At 39.1% G+C, this 15,867-nt stretch overlaps 1 protein-coding gene across 1 annotated transcript; it reads right to left on the bottom strand.

Moving 5' to 3' along the window:
* Positions 1–4,636: 4,636 nt before the first annotated feature.
* LOC142149925 (olfactory receptor 2G3-like) lies at positions 4,637–6,107 on the bottom strand. The gene has a single exon (XM_075205204.1). It carries the CDS (start codon positions 6,105–6,107, stop codon positions 5,172–5,174), a length of 936 nt encoding a protein of 311 aa, XP_075061305.1. The 3' UTR covers positions 4,637–5,171.
* Positions 6,108–15,867: the final 9,760 nt, after the last annotated feature.

Below are 15,867 nucleotides of genomic sequence, written 5' to 3' on the forward strand. Positions count from 1 at the left end.
AAAGCTAATTGAATAGTGTTAATATTATAATACATTTAATATAACCTTTTGAAAAGCTCATATTTGGTATTTAGTTGTTAAATGCATAGGGGGAAGACTGATGTTAAAAATTAAGGGAAATGGCTGTACCAAATCCACTACCTGGTTAAAACACACTAACAAGATCAGAGTTTATAGAGAATAACATTATTGGTATAGCATACTTGCCAACTCTCCCAGAATGTCCGGGAGACTCCCGCATTTCGGGTGAGTCTCACAGACTCCCGGGAGAGTCTGGAAATCTCCCGCATCTGCCCACTTCCTAGTGAAGTGGGCAGAATTGGGTGCAAAACGCCGCGATTCACCGGGAATTGCAGAGTTTGGCCCCGCCCCCACTGTAAAATGACGCGGCTGCGTCATTACGTCACAAAGGCGGGGCTAAAATGACACATTGTTTGGAGCCACGCCCCCTGCACGCCCACCTTCCCTTGGCAGCTTCCAGATCATACTTGCCATAAGTTGGTAAGTATGTGGTATAGGTGTCATTGTTTTTCTTTCGTTCCAGTTCGTATATGATAATGTACTAAAAAAAAAACACCAGTGGTATCTGACAATTGATCAATCAAGACAAAGGCTTCTTGTTTTTATAAATATATATTATATATATTTCACACTGCACATGCACAGAAAGTGAACATACCAACTGCAGCTATTCAGACCTGCAACTTTTTGCCACTTACAACTAAAGAGACGTGATGGGGAGGGAAGGGGTGTTCTAAGTTAGGTAATGAACAGTAAGGGCGTGTTTGAGCAATTGCGTACAGATTGAAACTGTGACAAAGTCACAGTTTTGGATAAAAAATCTGTTTAATTTGTGGGTGGTCTGGAGCAGGTGTAAGTAGCGAATGATGATGATAACTTGAGCAACCAATTGTCTGAAAATAAAAAAATACGCTCATGGCAATTTAACAGAGTTTCTTAAGATGGGTTTCATTGAATCTGCTACAAATAAACAGCTTCCAATGTGTTTACTGTGCCACAAGTCATTATCCAATGAAGCATTGAAGCCAAGTCGATTGCGAGAACATCTTGTTACAAAGCATTTGAAAGATAAAGATAAGCCCATTAAATATTTTCAAGAAATGTATAAAATATGTCAAAATCATTCAACAATAGCTGTATCATTTAAGAAACAACATGCTAAGAATGAAGATGGATTATCTGCAGCTTACTGTATATCACAATTAATTGCAAAAAGTGATAAAAACCATAATATTGGAGAAAATTTGCTAATACCCTCTATCAAAGAATTTATCTCAATAGTAATGCAAGGATATACCTGAAGTTTTAAAAACATTGAACCTTAGCGATAGGACAGTAAAGCGACACATTGAAGAAATGGTGGTTAATAGTGAAAATAAACTTATTGATATTCTCCAACACTCTTCATTTTCTATACACTTGGACGTGTCTACCATTGCAGGTAATAATGCTCTATTGACATATGTACGGTACATTGATGAAAACAATACACTGCAAGAAGAAATGCTATTCACTGTAAATCTTATTACAAATACAAAAGGATTATCAATATTTAATGCTGTGAAATTATTCTTTGCAAAAAATACTATACCCTTGAGCAAAATTATTGCATGCGCTACTGTTGGAGCAACATCAATGGTAGGTCGCTATCGTGGATTTGTTGCTTATTTTGAAGAAGTAGTTCCAAACGTTTTGTGTATTCATTGTGTGGTACACAGACAACATCTTGGAGGAAAACATTTAAGTACAAGTCTCCATCATCATTAAGTGCTATAAGTAGAGCTACATATAAGATCAAATCAAATGCCAAAGATGATAGAATGTTTCAACAGTTATGTCAGAACAATAATAACCAATTAGTTTACTTTTACACTCAGAAGTTTGAAGGCTCTCAAAGGGTGCATGCTAGTCTCGTTTTGTTGCATTATATGATAGTGTCATAGTTTTTTGAACGCAATAATGAGGCTAATCTCTGTCAGTAAAGAATGATGCCTTTTATTTGTCAGACATTTTCAAGTGATTTAATGATATAATACCCCATTCATACTGCACCAAAATCCTGGGTTTTTGCCGGGGCGAGCTCAAACGACCCGGGTCTTGGTGCAGTATGAATGATACAAATCAAAAATCCCGGGTCTAAAAACCCGGGATTTCAACCCGGGATTTATCGAGGGGTAATTCCCGGGTCGGACCCGGGTTGCCTGCACTATGAATGGTGCAACCCGTGTTTTTCAACCCAGGTTGCACAGAAAACAAGCTGATTGGCTGTCTGCCTGTCTCTGGAGGATGATGTCGTCGGTGGGAGCCCGTGGAAGAAAAAAAACCAGTCACCTTTCAATGACATCACCATTTTTCAGCCAATGAAAACTGCTCTGGTGATGACTCCCACAAATTGCTAGGGCACACACTTGTGCAGTATAAATGGGGTCAACCCGGGAAATTCCCACGTCCGAGGTGCAGTATGAATGGTGTTTCTGAGCTGGGACGCTCCGAGCCCCGGCAAAAACCCAGCTTGAAAAACCTGGGATATTGCCGGGGCGGCAGTATGAAAGTGGTATTACTTGGCAGCTTCAAAGAGCCAATATAACTCTTATCAGTTGCAAAAATATTGTGTCATTATTTATTGAAAAACTTGATCTTCTCCGGCATAATTTTTTGAAGAGACAATTTCATCAGTTTCCCAAATTGTCATCTCTAAAAGATGATGTAAGTCCAGAGGAGATTGAAAGGTTCAGTAGCCACCTCAACAAACTTAAATTGGATATGGAAAAACGATTTAAAGATATTTTGAACTTGAAGGTGTATGACTGACTGGATTATAAATCCTTTCACAGCAAATTTTACTAAGGTTGATATAACTTGCAAAGAACAACTATTAAAGCTTAAATATGATGAAGAGAGCAAATATAATTTCGGGAGAGAGGTGGATACCAAAAACTAAGCTAAATAAATACAAAAAAAATAAAAAAATACCAGTGTTATATACATATATATACAAAATTATATCTAATTTATTGATAGCTTTCCCTACTTCATATCTTGTAGAATCAGGCTCTAGTGCTGTTAATCATATTATGACCAAACAGAGAAACCGTCTGAATATCACTGAAAGAGGAGATCTTTGTTTGTTCCTAACGAAAATCGAACCAGATATCAAATATTTAGTCTTGCAGTACCAGCCTCAAGGATCTCATTAATCATTAATTTCTGATATTCTAAATAAACTTTATTGTTTTCACATTTAACTTTTTTTTTTTCAGTTTAAGCAGCCAGCTATCGTACAAGTAGGCACTGTATCGATGGAGATGCATGCAAAAATTAATTACATTTTAATGATCTATGTATAAACATACATAAAGTATAAATAAAACAATAAATATAAGTACATATTTTTTTGCCAACCCTCCCCTCTAAATATTACTTCACACTTTCGCTAAATTGAGATACTGTGGCATCGGTGGGTGGTAAGGAAATTTTACCATCAGCAAAGATACAAAAGTGAGTGGTAGGTATTAAAAGGATGAATACCCCTGAGTTAGGTTATTAAGTTGCAAGTGTCTGAGGCGCGTGTCTGTTGTATCATCTACTACACATTCAGACCAGGATGCATTTCCAACTCTGAATACAGCGTACATATGCATACACTCTTTCAATCGCAAGTTACGCTTGTGTTCCACTCTGATTTAGGCTCACAGTGTCCATGTAGTTGCCAACATCTGTTTTTGTGCTATATGTACATTATGTATTTTATATAATAGTTTACTTATTTACAGTGAGCTATACACAGTAATACACATATTACTATGTTGACATGGTAACTTATGTTTCCCATGCACTTATTATTTATTTATCATTGTCCATGTATACAGCACTAATCATATTATGTACAGACAATATTTGTCACTCACATCAGTACCTACCCCATTGGAGCTTACAGTCTACATTTGCTATAAAACAAACACACAAGTAGTCAATTAGTATATTTTTGGACATTGGAAGGAAACCAGAGCACCCAAAGAAAACCCACGCAACTCATTGGGAGAACATACAAACTCCACATAGATATTGCCAGGGTTGGAATCTCAAACCTATATGACGCCAGCACTGTGAGGAAGCAATGCTAACCACTGTGCCACTGTGCTGTCACAGGAAATGTACAGACAGCTCTCTGTCAAAATTTAAAAAAATTGTTTAGGAATGTTTATAGATCACATTTGAGTAAAAAGTATTAAGAAGAGTGTAAACTGTTTTGGTTTCGTGTTTTGACATACACCAAAAAATAGCTAGAAAATCGAAGACATGCCAATTTTTTAGCATCAAATAATAACTCTCCTTAACATATAACGACATTGTACAGTGAAAATACTGCATTGTTTCAGATGAAGATACCTTAATTATTATAACATTGCTTTTCAGGAGGGGATGTAGGTAGTACATTTTAATTATCATGTATTTGTATTAGGAGGTTTTGCTATTATTACTACTTATAATATGGGAAATTCATTACTTTTCTCGTATGTTAAAGTCTCCTTGTCCTGGCATTTCTTAATTTTTTTATGTTGATATTTTATCATACCGTTTTTTTGAGAGTTTTACCAGGTGAAAAAGTACCTCAGTGTTGTCACTGGATCCGGATAAATTGACACCAATACTCTCTTGTTGAAATTAAATTCTCAGGACACTACAGAGTGCATGGACCAAAACATACTTGCTGAATATTTGTTGATCTGCAAGAGGAAACATCATCGACATTACATGCATCTACATGATTATCTATTACTATCATATCTTATCAACATTGGCAAATTAATTCATGTACATTAAACAGCACAGGCTTGTTAAATGCAACATTTATTTTCACATTACTCATGAAAGATAAGCCTTGCATATAGGCTGAAGTGAAGAATGTGACTGAAATGTACAGAAGACAGCATTGATAAAACAGATTTGTCACATACAGAAGAGATTACCGCATTGTGCCTCTTGCCTCAGTGTTATCATTAATTGAAACTGAACCACAAAATGGCTGCCTCCACTCTGTGTAGGTGCTGTTTATATATTTGTAGATTTAGATTCACATAGCAGTGTTGGATAACTGCAGAAGTTGTAATTAAACCATGGTGTGACTTTTTGTTCTTTCTATTTAATCTTTAGGTTGAAATCATTCTTCTTGTCACATCAGCCAATGCTCCTTTGACATCCTTGTTTCTCAACGTGTAGATCAGAGGATTCAGCATTGGGGTGATAACACTGTAGAACAAAGTGGCCATTTTGTCCTGGTTAGTTACATGGATTGATCCTGGCCTCATATATATAAATATAATGGTGCCATAAAACAAGGACACCACAATAATGTGTGAAGCACATGTAGAGAAGGCCTTTCTGCGTCCCACGGATGTGCTAATCCTTATAATGCTGGAAATAATAAAACCATAGGTGACTATGATTAAAAAAAATGGCCCCATGACCACTAAGATAGCAAAAACAAAGAGAACAGTCTTATTGACAGAGGTATCAGCACAGGCCAGCTCCAATACGGAAGGCAACTCACAGAAAAAGTGATTAATTACATTTAAACGATAGTAGGGCAGCTGTAATGCAAAAATTGTATGTATGGCTGAGTTTATTATGCCTCCCATCCAAGACCCAGTTGCTAACTTAATGCACAAGACCGGGTGCATAATAGTGGTATAGTGTAAGGGGCTGCATATAGCAGCATACCGGTCATAGGCCATTGAAAGTAAGAGGTAGCACTCTGTCCCTCCTAAAGAAAGATGGATAAACATTTGGGCAACGCAAGCATCGAATGAAATGCTCTTGTTCACTGACAAAAAATTTATCAGCATTTTTGGAACAATGCTTGATGTGTACCAAATATCTAAGAAGGATAGGTTTCCCAAGAAGAAATACATAGGTGTGTGGAGCCGGGTGCTTACACTGCTTATACATATTATGAGGATGTTGCCAATCAATGATGTAATGTAGAATGTTAGCACTATAGCAAATAGAGGAACCTGCATGTTCAGCTCACTGGTCAGCCCCAACAGGATAAATTCATTCAGTGTGGTTTGGTTTCCAGCGACCATTACAGACAACAGCAAATTCTGTAAGCAAAGTGATGACGACAGCGTCAAAATCTGCAGTTTCTCTTTGATAATAGCTCCAAAAACATACTAATAGGTTAATTGCCTGCTATAAAAAAAAATTGACCCTAGTCTGTCTCTCTCTGTCTGTCTGTGTGTGTGTGTGTGTTAGGGAATTTAGACTGTAAGCTCCAATGGGGCAGGGACTGATGTGAATGAGTTCTCTGTACAGCGCTGTAGAATCAGTGGAGCTATATAAATAAATGATGATGATGATGATGCCTGTTTTTCTGCTTAGCAAGAGTCTTACATGCACAGTTGTAAGTACATAGTACAGTACACAACTTCTTTGAGTTTTCTTGTTATATTCACAATTTAATCTCTAGATCTCTACAAATTGTATCCTTTTGGAACATGTTGATACACTATAATTTACAGCACATATTATACTTGGAAGCCAGAAATAGCAGCATCAAAACTAAATTGAAGTCAACTGTTACTTTCTTACCAACTGCAGTTTCTAAGACAATTCTGTGAATGGAAATAATTTCTTATAGAATATACCAGGCTCTGAAAATATGTATCTGATACTTGACACTATTTGTTTTGGGAATAAAAAAAATAGCTAGGCAACCAATATCTGTGATTGGCTCAGCGCTGGCTATTAAGTTGCTCTGCAGAGTTTAACTTATTTTAAGTAGTGTTCTTCATGATTGGTCCATTTCATCCATCAGGGTCTTGTTTTTGTATTTTTAACATCAGATCTAATGGAGTTGCTTGACATGGTTTTAAATTGTTGCTTAAAATGTTGTTGACCAAAAAGTTTCAAACAAAATATATTTTTTTAAAATTGAAAGAAGCTTCCTGCTTTCTGTTAAATGTAAACATGTAAAGCATCTTAGCGCTCCAAACGGAAATAATTTATGTGTGTGGACAGACACTTTAATATCTGGATCGGTTATTAAAAATCTGACAGTTTTGAATAAGTGTCCAAAACACTCAATTGAAATAAATGATATTTTAATAGGCTTTGTCACACATATCATTTTAGGCAGGCACTACAAGCTGTTAGGTGTAAAAGTGCTGCACTGTACAGCTGTCAAAAAAAGCTATAATACTTAGACATAAACACTTCTGAAGCCAGAAAAGTGCTATTGTGAAAAGTGTCTTTGTGCTACTACTCTTAATGCTGCAAAGAAGATGATACAATGAATAAAATAGAAAATTAATAACAATGTTGGCTAATCATCTTATTAGTGGTTGGGGATAAAACATTTTAATAAAATGTTTAATATCTGACTACATAATGCTTAATGACGGCATGATGTTGGTGGATATTTTGGGTATATGTGTCTGGGAAAGTAAATCAATCTAACTTACCTTTTTATTATAGAATCTTGCAGTACGAGCTGTACAGCTGCCCCATCCAGCAGGGTGCAGAAAGACTGCATTTCATTATCACCCCACTATTTGTAGTCTTTCCAAAGTCCTGGAGGAATTTACAGTATGTGCCTCTGACGTTTTGTTTTGTTCTTATGTACTTAAGGGATTATGTCCCTAAATGCGAGCAAAAAAATGAAGAAAACAAATCTTGTTGATTGCATATCAACTAATTTACTGATAAACAAAATATTTATCCAGTATATCCTAGGTTACTTTTAAGTCTGAGATTATGCGATTATACAAATAGAGACCGTTAAGAAATTAATACTGGACAGCGGAAAAAAAAGTGGAACGCAAGCCATTAAAAAAGTTACACGCAATTGTATGTGTATGTACACCGTATGCAGATTTCAAGATGCGTCCAGGTCTGAATCGGTAGCAGATGCTTGCGCTTGACAACAGACATCCCCCTCAAGTTCTTATGCCTAACTTGCTAACATGTACAAAAACTAGAGATGTGTGCTGACCCCAGTGTTTTGGGTTTGGATGTGGCTTTGGGTTTGGATGTGGTTTTGGTTCTAAAATGTGTTTGTGTTTTGGTTTTGTAAATGGTTCTGCCAAAAAGTTGCGAAGGGTTGGTGTTGGTCTTGGATCTGGATTTATATAAAGCTGTGAAAACTAGGTAAAATAATGTCATTTTGATCGGTTTTTGCTCCTATATTACTATTTATAGCATTAACATTCATTTCCAGTCATTTTCAGTCTATTTTATAACGATCCCGTGACAATTGTCCCAATTTTCACCAATTTGGCAAATGTCTGCAGTGCGCTGTCTTAATGAAGGATTTTGTAACTTTGCCATTGTTGCATTTGCCTTATCTGATTCAATTTAAATAATAATTAAACTAAATATACGTAAGATCTTGGCAGTTCTATCACATGTTCAATACCTGCAAAGCTCAGATACTAGCTTTCTTCTTTCGTCGGATGCGGAGAAAGCTTTTGACTTAATAACTTGGGACCATTTATTTCCGTTATTAAGGACATTTGGCTTTCCTGAGGCTTTTATTTTAACCATTCAAACTTTATACCATAACCCCCAAACAAAAATAATTGCTAATGGTCATGCTTCATCGCCGTTTGAAATTCAACGAGGCACCAGACAAGGATGCACTTTGTCTCCATTGCTTTTTGCAATAGCCCTAGAGCCTTTGGCTATAGCCCTTAGAGAAAGTCCAGAGTATACAGGTCTATATATTCGCTCAGAAGAATGTAAATTAGCATTATTTGTGGATGATATGATGCTGATGATTACATGCCCAGAGAAATCTATTCCTGCAATTGTTAATAAAATTTAAACTTATGGCTCTTTTGCAGGGTATTGAATACACTTTCACAAATCTGAAATACTTCACATATCAAATACAACAATGTCCTGGTTACTCAAAAAATTAAAATGAAAAATTAAATACTTAGTGTCGTGACCATAGAGAACTTGTAATTATTTATAAGGGATAAATCATAACTGCAGTGTAAATAGGTTATATCAAATGAATCCATTGATAAGTTTAGTTAAAATGTAAAATGTGAAGTCAGAGAGTCTGATGTAAATGTATTGGATGACTGTGCACATCCCAGTGTGAGAAGATAGAAGTGTCACCTGTGGGCAGCTTCAAATAACTCCCGCGGTGAGATATAGCCTGGTTGTGACACCTGAATAGACGTTTAGGTACCGCTCAGCATGTGGTCTGGCTCAAAGAGTCCATGTGCTGTCATAGGCTATATGTAATATAGACAAAAAGAATTCAGTTTTAAAATATGCCACTTAAAATCAATAAAAGTAGTGATCAACCACATATTCCTCAATAGCATGATGAAGAGCAGCTCATATGTTGTATTAAGAATTCTGCCCCACAGAGAAATTAAGGAAATGAGTGTAAGCTCTGCGAATACACCGTATTTAGGCGTGTTTGATATCAAAAGATGGACAGAGTCATAGGGGATATATTAATGATAAAATTGGATCGATGTAACGCTCTACAGAAAAATTAGATCGCATAGTAGAATTGATTAGTAAATCAAGCAACATGCAAATGGTGATTAAAAAAGTGTCCCAGGTCACAACCCCCTATTAGCATTAAACATTGCGAAGACCATCCCATTTCATTTTGCTTAAAAACCTATGTTTTGAAGGGACAAACTGTCAGATTCTTGGGGATCAATCTAATTGAAGGACTGTCCATCTTTTCAGCCTGTCCCAAGCATACAGATTATTATATGTAAGTGATGATCTGTATTTCACCACATTTGTTTTTATACCTGTTTACAATTTTTTACTTGTATGTGAAATCTTTATCTAACTGTTTTTTTATTCTCTTTATGCATTGTACTTTTTGTATATTAAATCTAAAATTTAATAGTTCTGTCCTTATTGCTCTAAACTAATTAATTGCCTGTTTAGAAGTGACAGACTGCTTGGCTGGATTAACTCTTTAGAAACCAGTGTGTGAAGGGTTAACTGTTTAGTTACCAGAGCACAATTGGGTGATTAAGACATAGGTTTGCTACGGACCTTATACGTAGCTGGTGGCAGTTGCTGAGGTGAGAAGTGTGCGTCTGTGTTGGGAAAAGGGACCAGCAAAATCTGTAGCCTTAGAGAGAGGTGAGGGTGAGATTTGGGCTGGATTCCTGTGTGTTCCCTTACAGTAAGCTTCCAAGTCACAAGTGCGCAAAGGGCGGTTTGTGACAGATAAAGGGGTTCAGGAGCGGTTTCCTGACAAAATAGAGGTGATATATTGTATGACTGTTGGAATATAGGATAATATATCTAATCAGGGAGTAGCTAGAGAGGGCTTATCCCTGACATTTAGGTTTGTATATTCCCGTCTCTCTAGGTGATTTATATAAAAGCAATTATCCTCCTATTATTTGAAAACTAGAATATACGTTGGATAACTAGAGAATTCTCCCATTGTCACTACTAGGTAGAAATGTGGTAATCAAATCTATTATATTCCCCAAGTTGACCTACCCGTTGCCAGGGCCGGACTGGGACTAAAAATCAGCCCTGGCATTTAAAAAACACACAGGCCCACTTGCTGTGGGCTCCATGCGCGATATTGTTGCGCGCTGAAGTAGCATTGCTGGTGCAGTCCAACATGTTAAGCAGCAACACAAACTTGTGTATCACACTTTGTCTTCTGCCCACCCTGATCAATTCTCTTGTTGTGCAAATCAGTTTGCTTGAATTACAAAAGCATACTGTTCCGACTGTGTGCGAAAACATAAACCGACTACAGTAAACCCAGGGTCCGAAATATTCTTCAGCATTCAAATTTAGATTGATTGCGCCGTTCTCTCTTACCTGTTCTTGCTCTTCTCTCTTGCTGCTTTGTTGTCTTCTCGCTGGCTTCCCGAAATTTGGAGCCCTGTATTGAAAATTGCAAAATTTTACTATATTGCAAAATGTTAATAAACCATGAATGATTAGGCTCTTTAAAAAAACAACACTCCATTACAGGCATATATAAGTAATATCTGAACATTTGTGGTCAATAAAATATTTACCTCTACCAGCCCCATCTCATATTCTAGTGATAGCTGAGACCAGAGTGCAGCCATGTAACTGCCACACAAAACAGATATCATGCCCCCCAAAGCTGCTCTATTTTTTAAATACCACGCAAGACATTTCATTAACCCTGTAGTCATATTCAGACCCTCTCCCCCCTCTGCAGACATTTTCAGCCCCTCTTCCCCCCTGCAGACATTTTCAGCCCCTCTTCCCGCCCCCTGCATACATTTTCAGCCCCTCTTCCCCCCATGCAGACATTTTCAGCCCTTTCCCCCCCATGCAGACATTTTCAGCCCCTCTTCCCCCTTTGCAGATATTTTCAGCCCCTCTTTTCCCCCCTGCACACAATTTCAGGTCCTCTCCCCCCCTGCACACAATTTCAGGTCTTTCTTCTCCCTGCACACATTTTCGGGTTCTGTGCCCCCCCCGCACACATTTTTGGGTTCTGTGCTCCCCCCCTGCACACATTTTCGGGTTCTGTGCCCCCCCCTGCACACATTTTTGGGTTCTGTCCCCCCCCCCACACCTTTTCGGGTTCTGTGCCCCCCCTGCACACATTTTCGTGTTCTGTGCCCCCCCTGCACACATTTTCGGGTTCTGTGCCCCCCTCTGCGCACATTTTCGGGTTCTGTCCCCCCCCCACACATTTCCGAGTTCTGTGCTCCCCCCCTGCACACATTCTCGGGTTCTGTGCCCCCCCCCCGCACATATTTTCGGGTTCTGTGCCCCCCCCCCGCACATATTTTCGGGTTCTGTGCCCCCCCCTGCACACATTTTCGGGTTCTGTGCCCCCCCCGCACACATTTTCGGGTTCTGTGCCCCCCCCCGCACACATTTTCGGGTTCTGTCCTGTCCTCTCCCCAGGAACACTATTTTCCCTGTGAAAATAAAAAATACACTTACCTTAGCAGTGTCCGGGAATCCACTGTGCGGCCTCAACAGCCAGTCCTACGCGGCCGCGCGTGACGTCACAACGTCACTTCGCGCGGCCGCGTAGGACTGGCTGTAGAGGCCGCACAGTGGATCCCTGAACGCTGCTAAGGTAAGTGTATTTTTATTAATGCACTGGAGCAGGGCCAGCCCACAGAGCCGTCATGACTCCTTTTATCATAATCTTTGGCAATGCAGAAAAATTCAGAAGTTCTGGAATAAGATCTTAAATGTTATATCCACAATATTGAGCGCTCCCTACCTGGTGACAGGCATGCCATATTTCTATGTCAATTTGAAAATTGTACCTCTCTTATTTCCCCTAGGGAATCTCAAGATGTAAAACCATTTCTTACAGTTATACTCACCATTGTCAAACTAATGATCTTTAGACATTGGGTTGACTCAGCACCGCCCTCTCTTGCAGAAGTGAAACACAAAATCTTGAACCCATTGTACCTTTGATAGAAGAGCCTCTTTGCCAGATATTGAAAAGGGGATTATCAGATTCTATAGGAAACGGGGCTCATTTATTGAATGTTGGAAAGCACAACTTGGTTTCTTCATCGCTCACTGGAATGAGGGTCAAGTGGGTATTTGCTCTTTTGCTCTTTTTCGCTTAGGGTTTTGAGTTGGGGTCTAAAACGGAACAAACATGTGTAATGTGATTTTCCACGGGAGCCTCTCATTCTGCCTTACGTCTACCCCCCCACACTCCCCCACATACTCAATGGAAGAAATAATCAATCGCATAAACATGGGATATGTGCACTCTCTTTCATTTGCTTTTAAAGCTTTAAAAACATTTAGGGTCATTTCTTCATTTAATTATTTGTTTATTGATTTTTCTTTTAGTTGGTTCATTTATTTTTTTATTGGTTTAATCACTATATACTCTAAAATGTTTGCCATATTTTGTAAATTTTAGTACTACTTAAATTCATTAATATATTATACTATATCCAAATAATATAACAATACATTGATTGGTTCTATACAGTATTACTATCCCTAGTTAGTATTTTGCTGTTATACGGAGTGAATTGCATTGAACAAACCTGTATTTCTCAATTTATTATAACAACATTTAATTTTGGATGTCGTTTATTCACTGTACTGTACGTAAATTGGAAAAATACAAATAAAAAAGATTTAAAATTAAATAAAAAAAATAATTAAATTACATAGTGTTGATATATTCCTTTCATTGCACCAAAAACCTCCTTTGCTGTTCAGACTTACTATTACTGTAATTGAATAGATAAATAACCATGTGGACACCAATGTAAATTTGGCAAAAGGTCACAGTTTTTATTTAAACAATAATGGTGGCGGAGAGGGCAATCAAAGGCGGCTAACAACTAATAGCAAAACCAAACATTGGAAGATCAAATTGCATTTACACCACTGGTCCCAGGATATAATCCTTTTAAGATTGGCCAGTGCTATATCTGGTGTCAGTGACTACACCTCTTCTTGGGGCCCAGCTCCGCTGCAAGTCTTGGGCAATCCTCTTTAACCCAGGGTTTGATGAAGCTTCCCCCAAAGGACTGATTCTTCAACCCTGGTTTGATTTAGAAGAACAGCATTATGGCACAGATCTACCTTACTCGTAGCATATAACTAAAACAAGATATGAAATATCCGTTCTTGGTTACTGATGAATGCTCTGCCCATCGAAAAGTTCATAGTACTAGTCTTTGAAGTTTTTAGTATGGGTACAGGCCACCTTTGTCTATTTACTTTTAAAAATGTCTAACTTTATTCATTCATACCAGTGTCCATTCAATGACCTCTGCCTGTTTCTGTAGCATCAGTGTCTATGATGGGTGCTCTATTATGTTCCAATTTTATTGTGTGAGTATTCACAATAAGTTTTTTTAGTGTGAGTGCAGGCCACCTTCATCTATCATCACCCACATTAATTTCCTTTGCACCGTTCTTCCAATGACTGTTGATGGAGAAAGACCCATATGCTAGAGCCGAGTCTTATCAGTGTCCTAACAAATATAAAAAGAAACTGAAGGCACCAATTTAATAAGAGGTCTGTTCCTTATATTGTTTAGCACCAATGTGAATATACTGCACAGATGTGCAGTATATAATCAGAATGCCCAACCTCCTTCTAATGTTCATTTATTTTTACTGTGCAATGTAATAACAGCACAGACACCAGATTTAACTTTGGCAAAGGTCACAGTTTTATTTTTCCTTGAGATGTATCCATACCAAAGGTGACGGAGATGTTAGGATCACAGCCTTTAGAACCGGACATTCGCCAGATGCCCCCAGGACTTATCTTTATGGTAGTAGAGGCTTATTAGCATAGCTGTAGCACTTGAGGTAGAGGTCAGACCTGGAAGCGGGTCAATAGCCAGAAGAAAGGTCAGGGTACAGGTCAGAGGTTGGGGCTGGCAGCAAACAAGTAGGTCCAATATTCAGGCGAGGGTCAAGGTCACAAGCAGAGAAACGAGATCCAATATCCAGACAAATGGTCAGGGCTACAGGCAATCAGGCAAGGTTCAAAAGTTCAGGCAGGGTCACAATAGAGAATCAATCAGGAGATGTCAGGAAACAAAGCAGGTCAGCAACACACAGGCAGTGGACGCTATAACCGGCAGCGAGACTAAGCCCTCCCTACCTTAAATAGTAGAACTGCCCTATAAGAACAGCAAACATAATCATCCAAAGAACTGAATAATTAACCAGATGTCCCTGAATAATTAACCAGATGTCCCTGCGCACGCACCCGGCTGGCCGAGTCAAGGCGGTGAAATGAAGAGCGTCCTGGCCATTGCCTTGGTGACAGCCGGGATGAGAACCGAAAGTGACGTCCCGGTCATCATGATGACAACCGGGATGCAGCCAGGGAACCTCGACATCCAGGTTTCCCCGTTTAAAGAATACATTGAGGAGTTTATCAGCGTCCAGGCATCTCCGACTAACCTAAGAACGTTCTTCAGGGCCATAGCCCTTCCAATGTACCAGGACATGGGTTTGTCCTTGGACCTTCTTAGAATCAAGGATCTTTTCCTCATGGCAATGTCTGAGATGTAACTAGGGAGCTGGAGCGAGTTGAGGCGGTGCTAAGCCGCCGCAGCTTGTGACAGGAGAGAGCAGGAGTGTAAGCATATCCAATCCAATCCAATCCAAACAGTGGAAGGTCAGGCCATTGCCCCCAAATTTGCATGAGTATTCTCAGTAGCACATGACATTTCATTACATATTTTTGCACTTGTTTTATGCTGGTCAGCTGAGTTCACCAGGGAAAGGTTAAGGTTAGTTTGTACCAGTGCATCAGTAATGACATCACTTTCAGTTATATAAGCAGCGTGCATCCTTCCCAAATCAGTCCCAAACAATACCGTGGCAGGCAAATTATCTAGTACCCCAACGTCTCGTATTCCTCTGCCAGATCCCCGATCTAGATACACTCTGGCTAGTGGTACTGCAGAATATAAGTCCCCCACTCCTCGCACAGCAAAAGTCTTCCCGGGACTAATGTTCTCTGGGATCACTAGAGCTGGATGTACAAGAGTCAGGTCTGCGCCAGAGTCTAACAACCCAAGTGTGACTTGGTGTCCTACCTTAACCGCTTGCAGTTTGTCTCTGGGGTGTTCTTGGGGTCCTTCTGCAAACAGGACGGCCGTCACTGTCATTCCTGCTGGGCCCCCACAGGAGAAGTAGTTGTTTTCTTCTTTCTGGGGGAATTGACACTGATGTGCCGCACTTCATCACATGTAAAACACCTGCGGCCAGTTGCCAAAACAGGTTTTCCCCCTGCCTCCTCAAAAGGTGTAACAACAGATGGTTTAGTTGACGGGGAACTCAGGGGTGATCCTCCAGGTTGCCTCTCTCTCCACGTAGTTTGCCCTG

The sequence above is a fragment of the Mixophyes fleayi genome, chromosome 4 (assembly GCF_038048845.1).
Source record: "Mixophyes fleayi isolate aMixFle1 chromosome 4, aMixFle1.hap1, whole genome shotgun sequence".
Lineage (NCBI taxonomy): Eukaryota > Metazoa > Chordata > Amphibia > Anura > Limnodynastidae > Mixophyes > Mixophyes fleayi.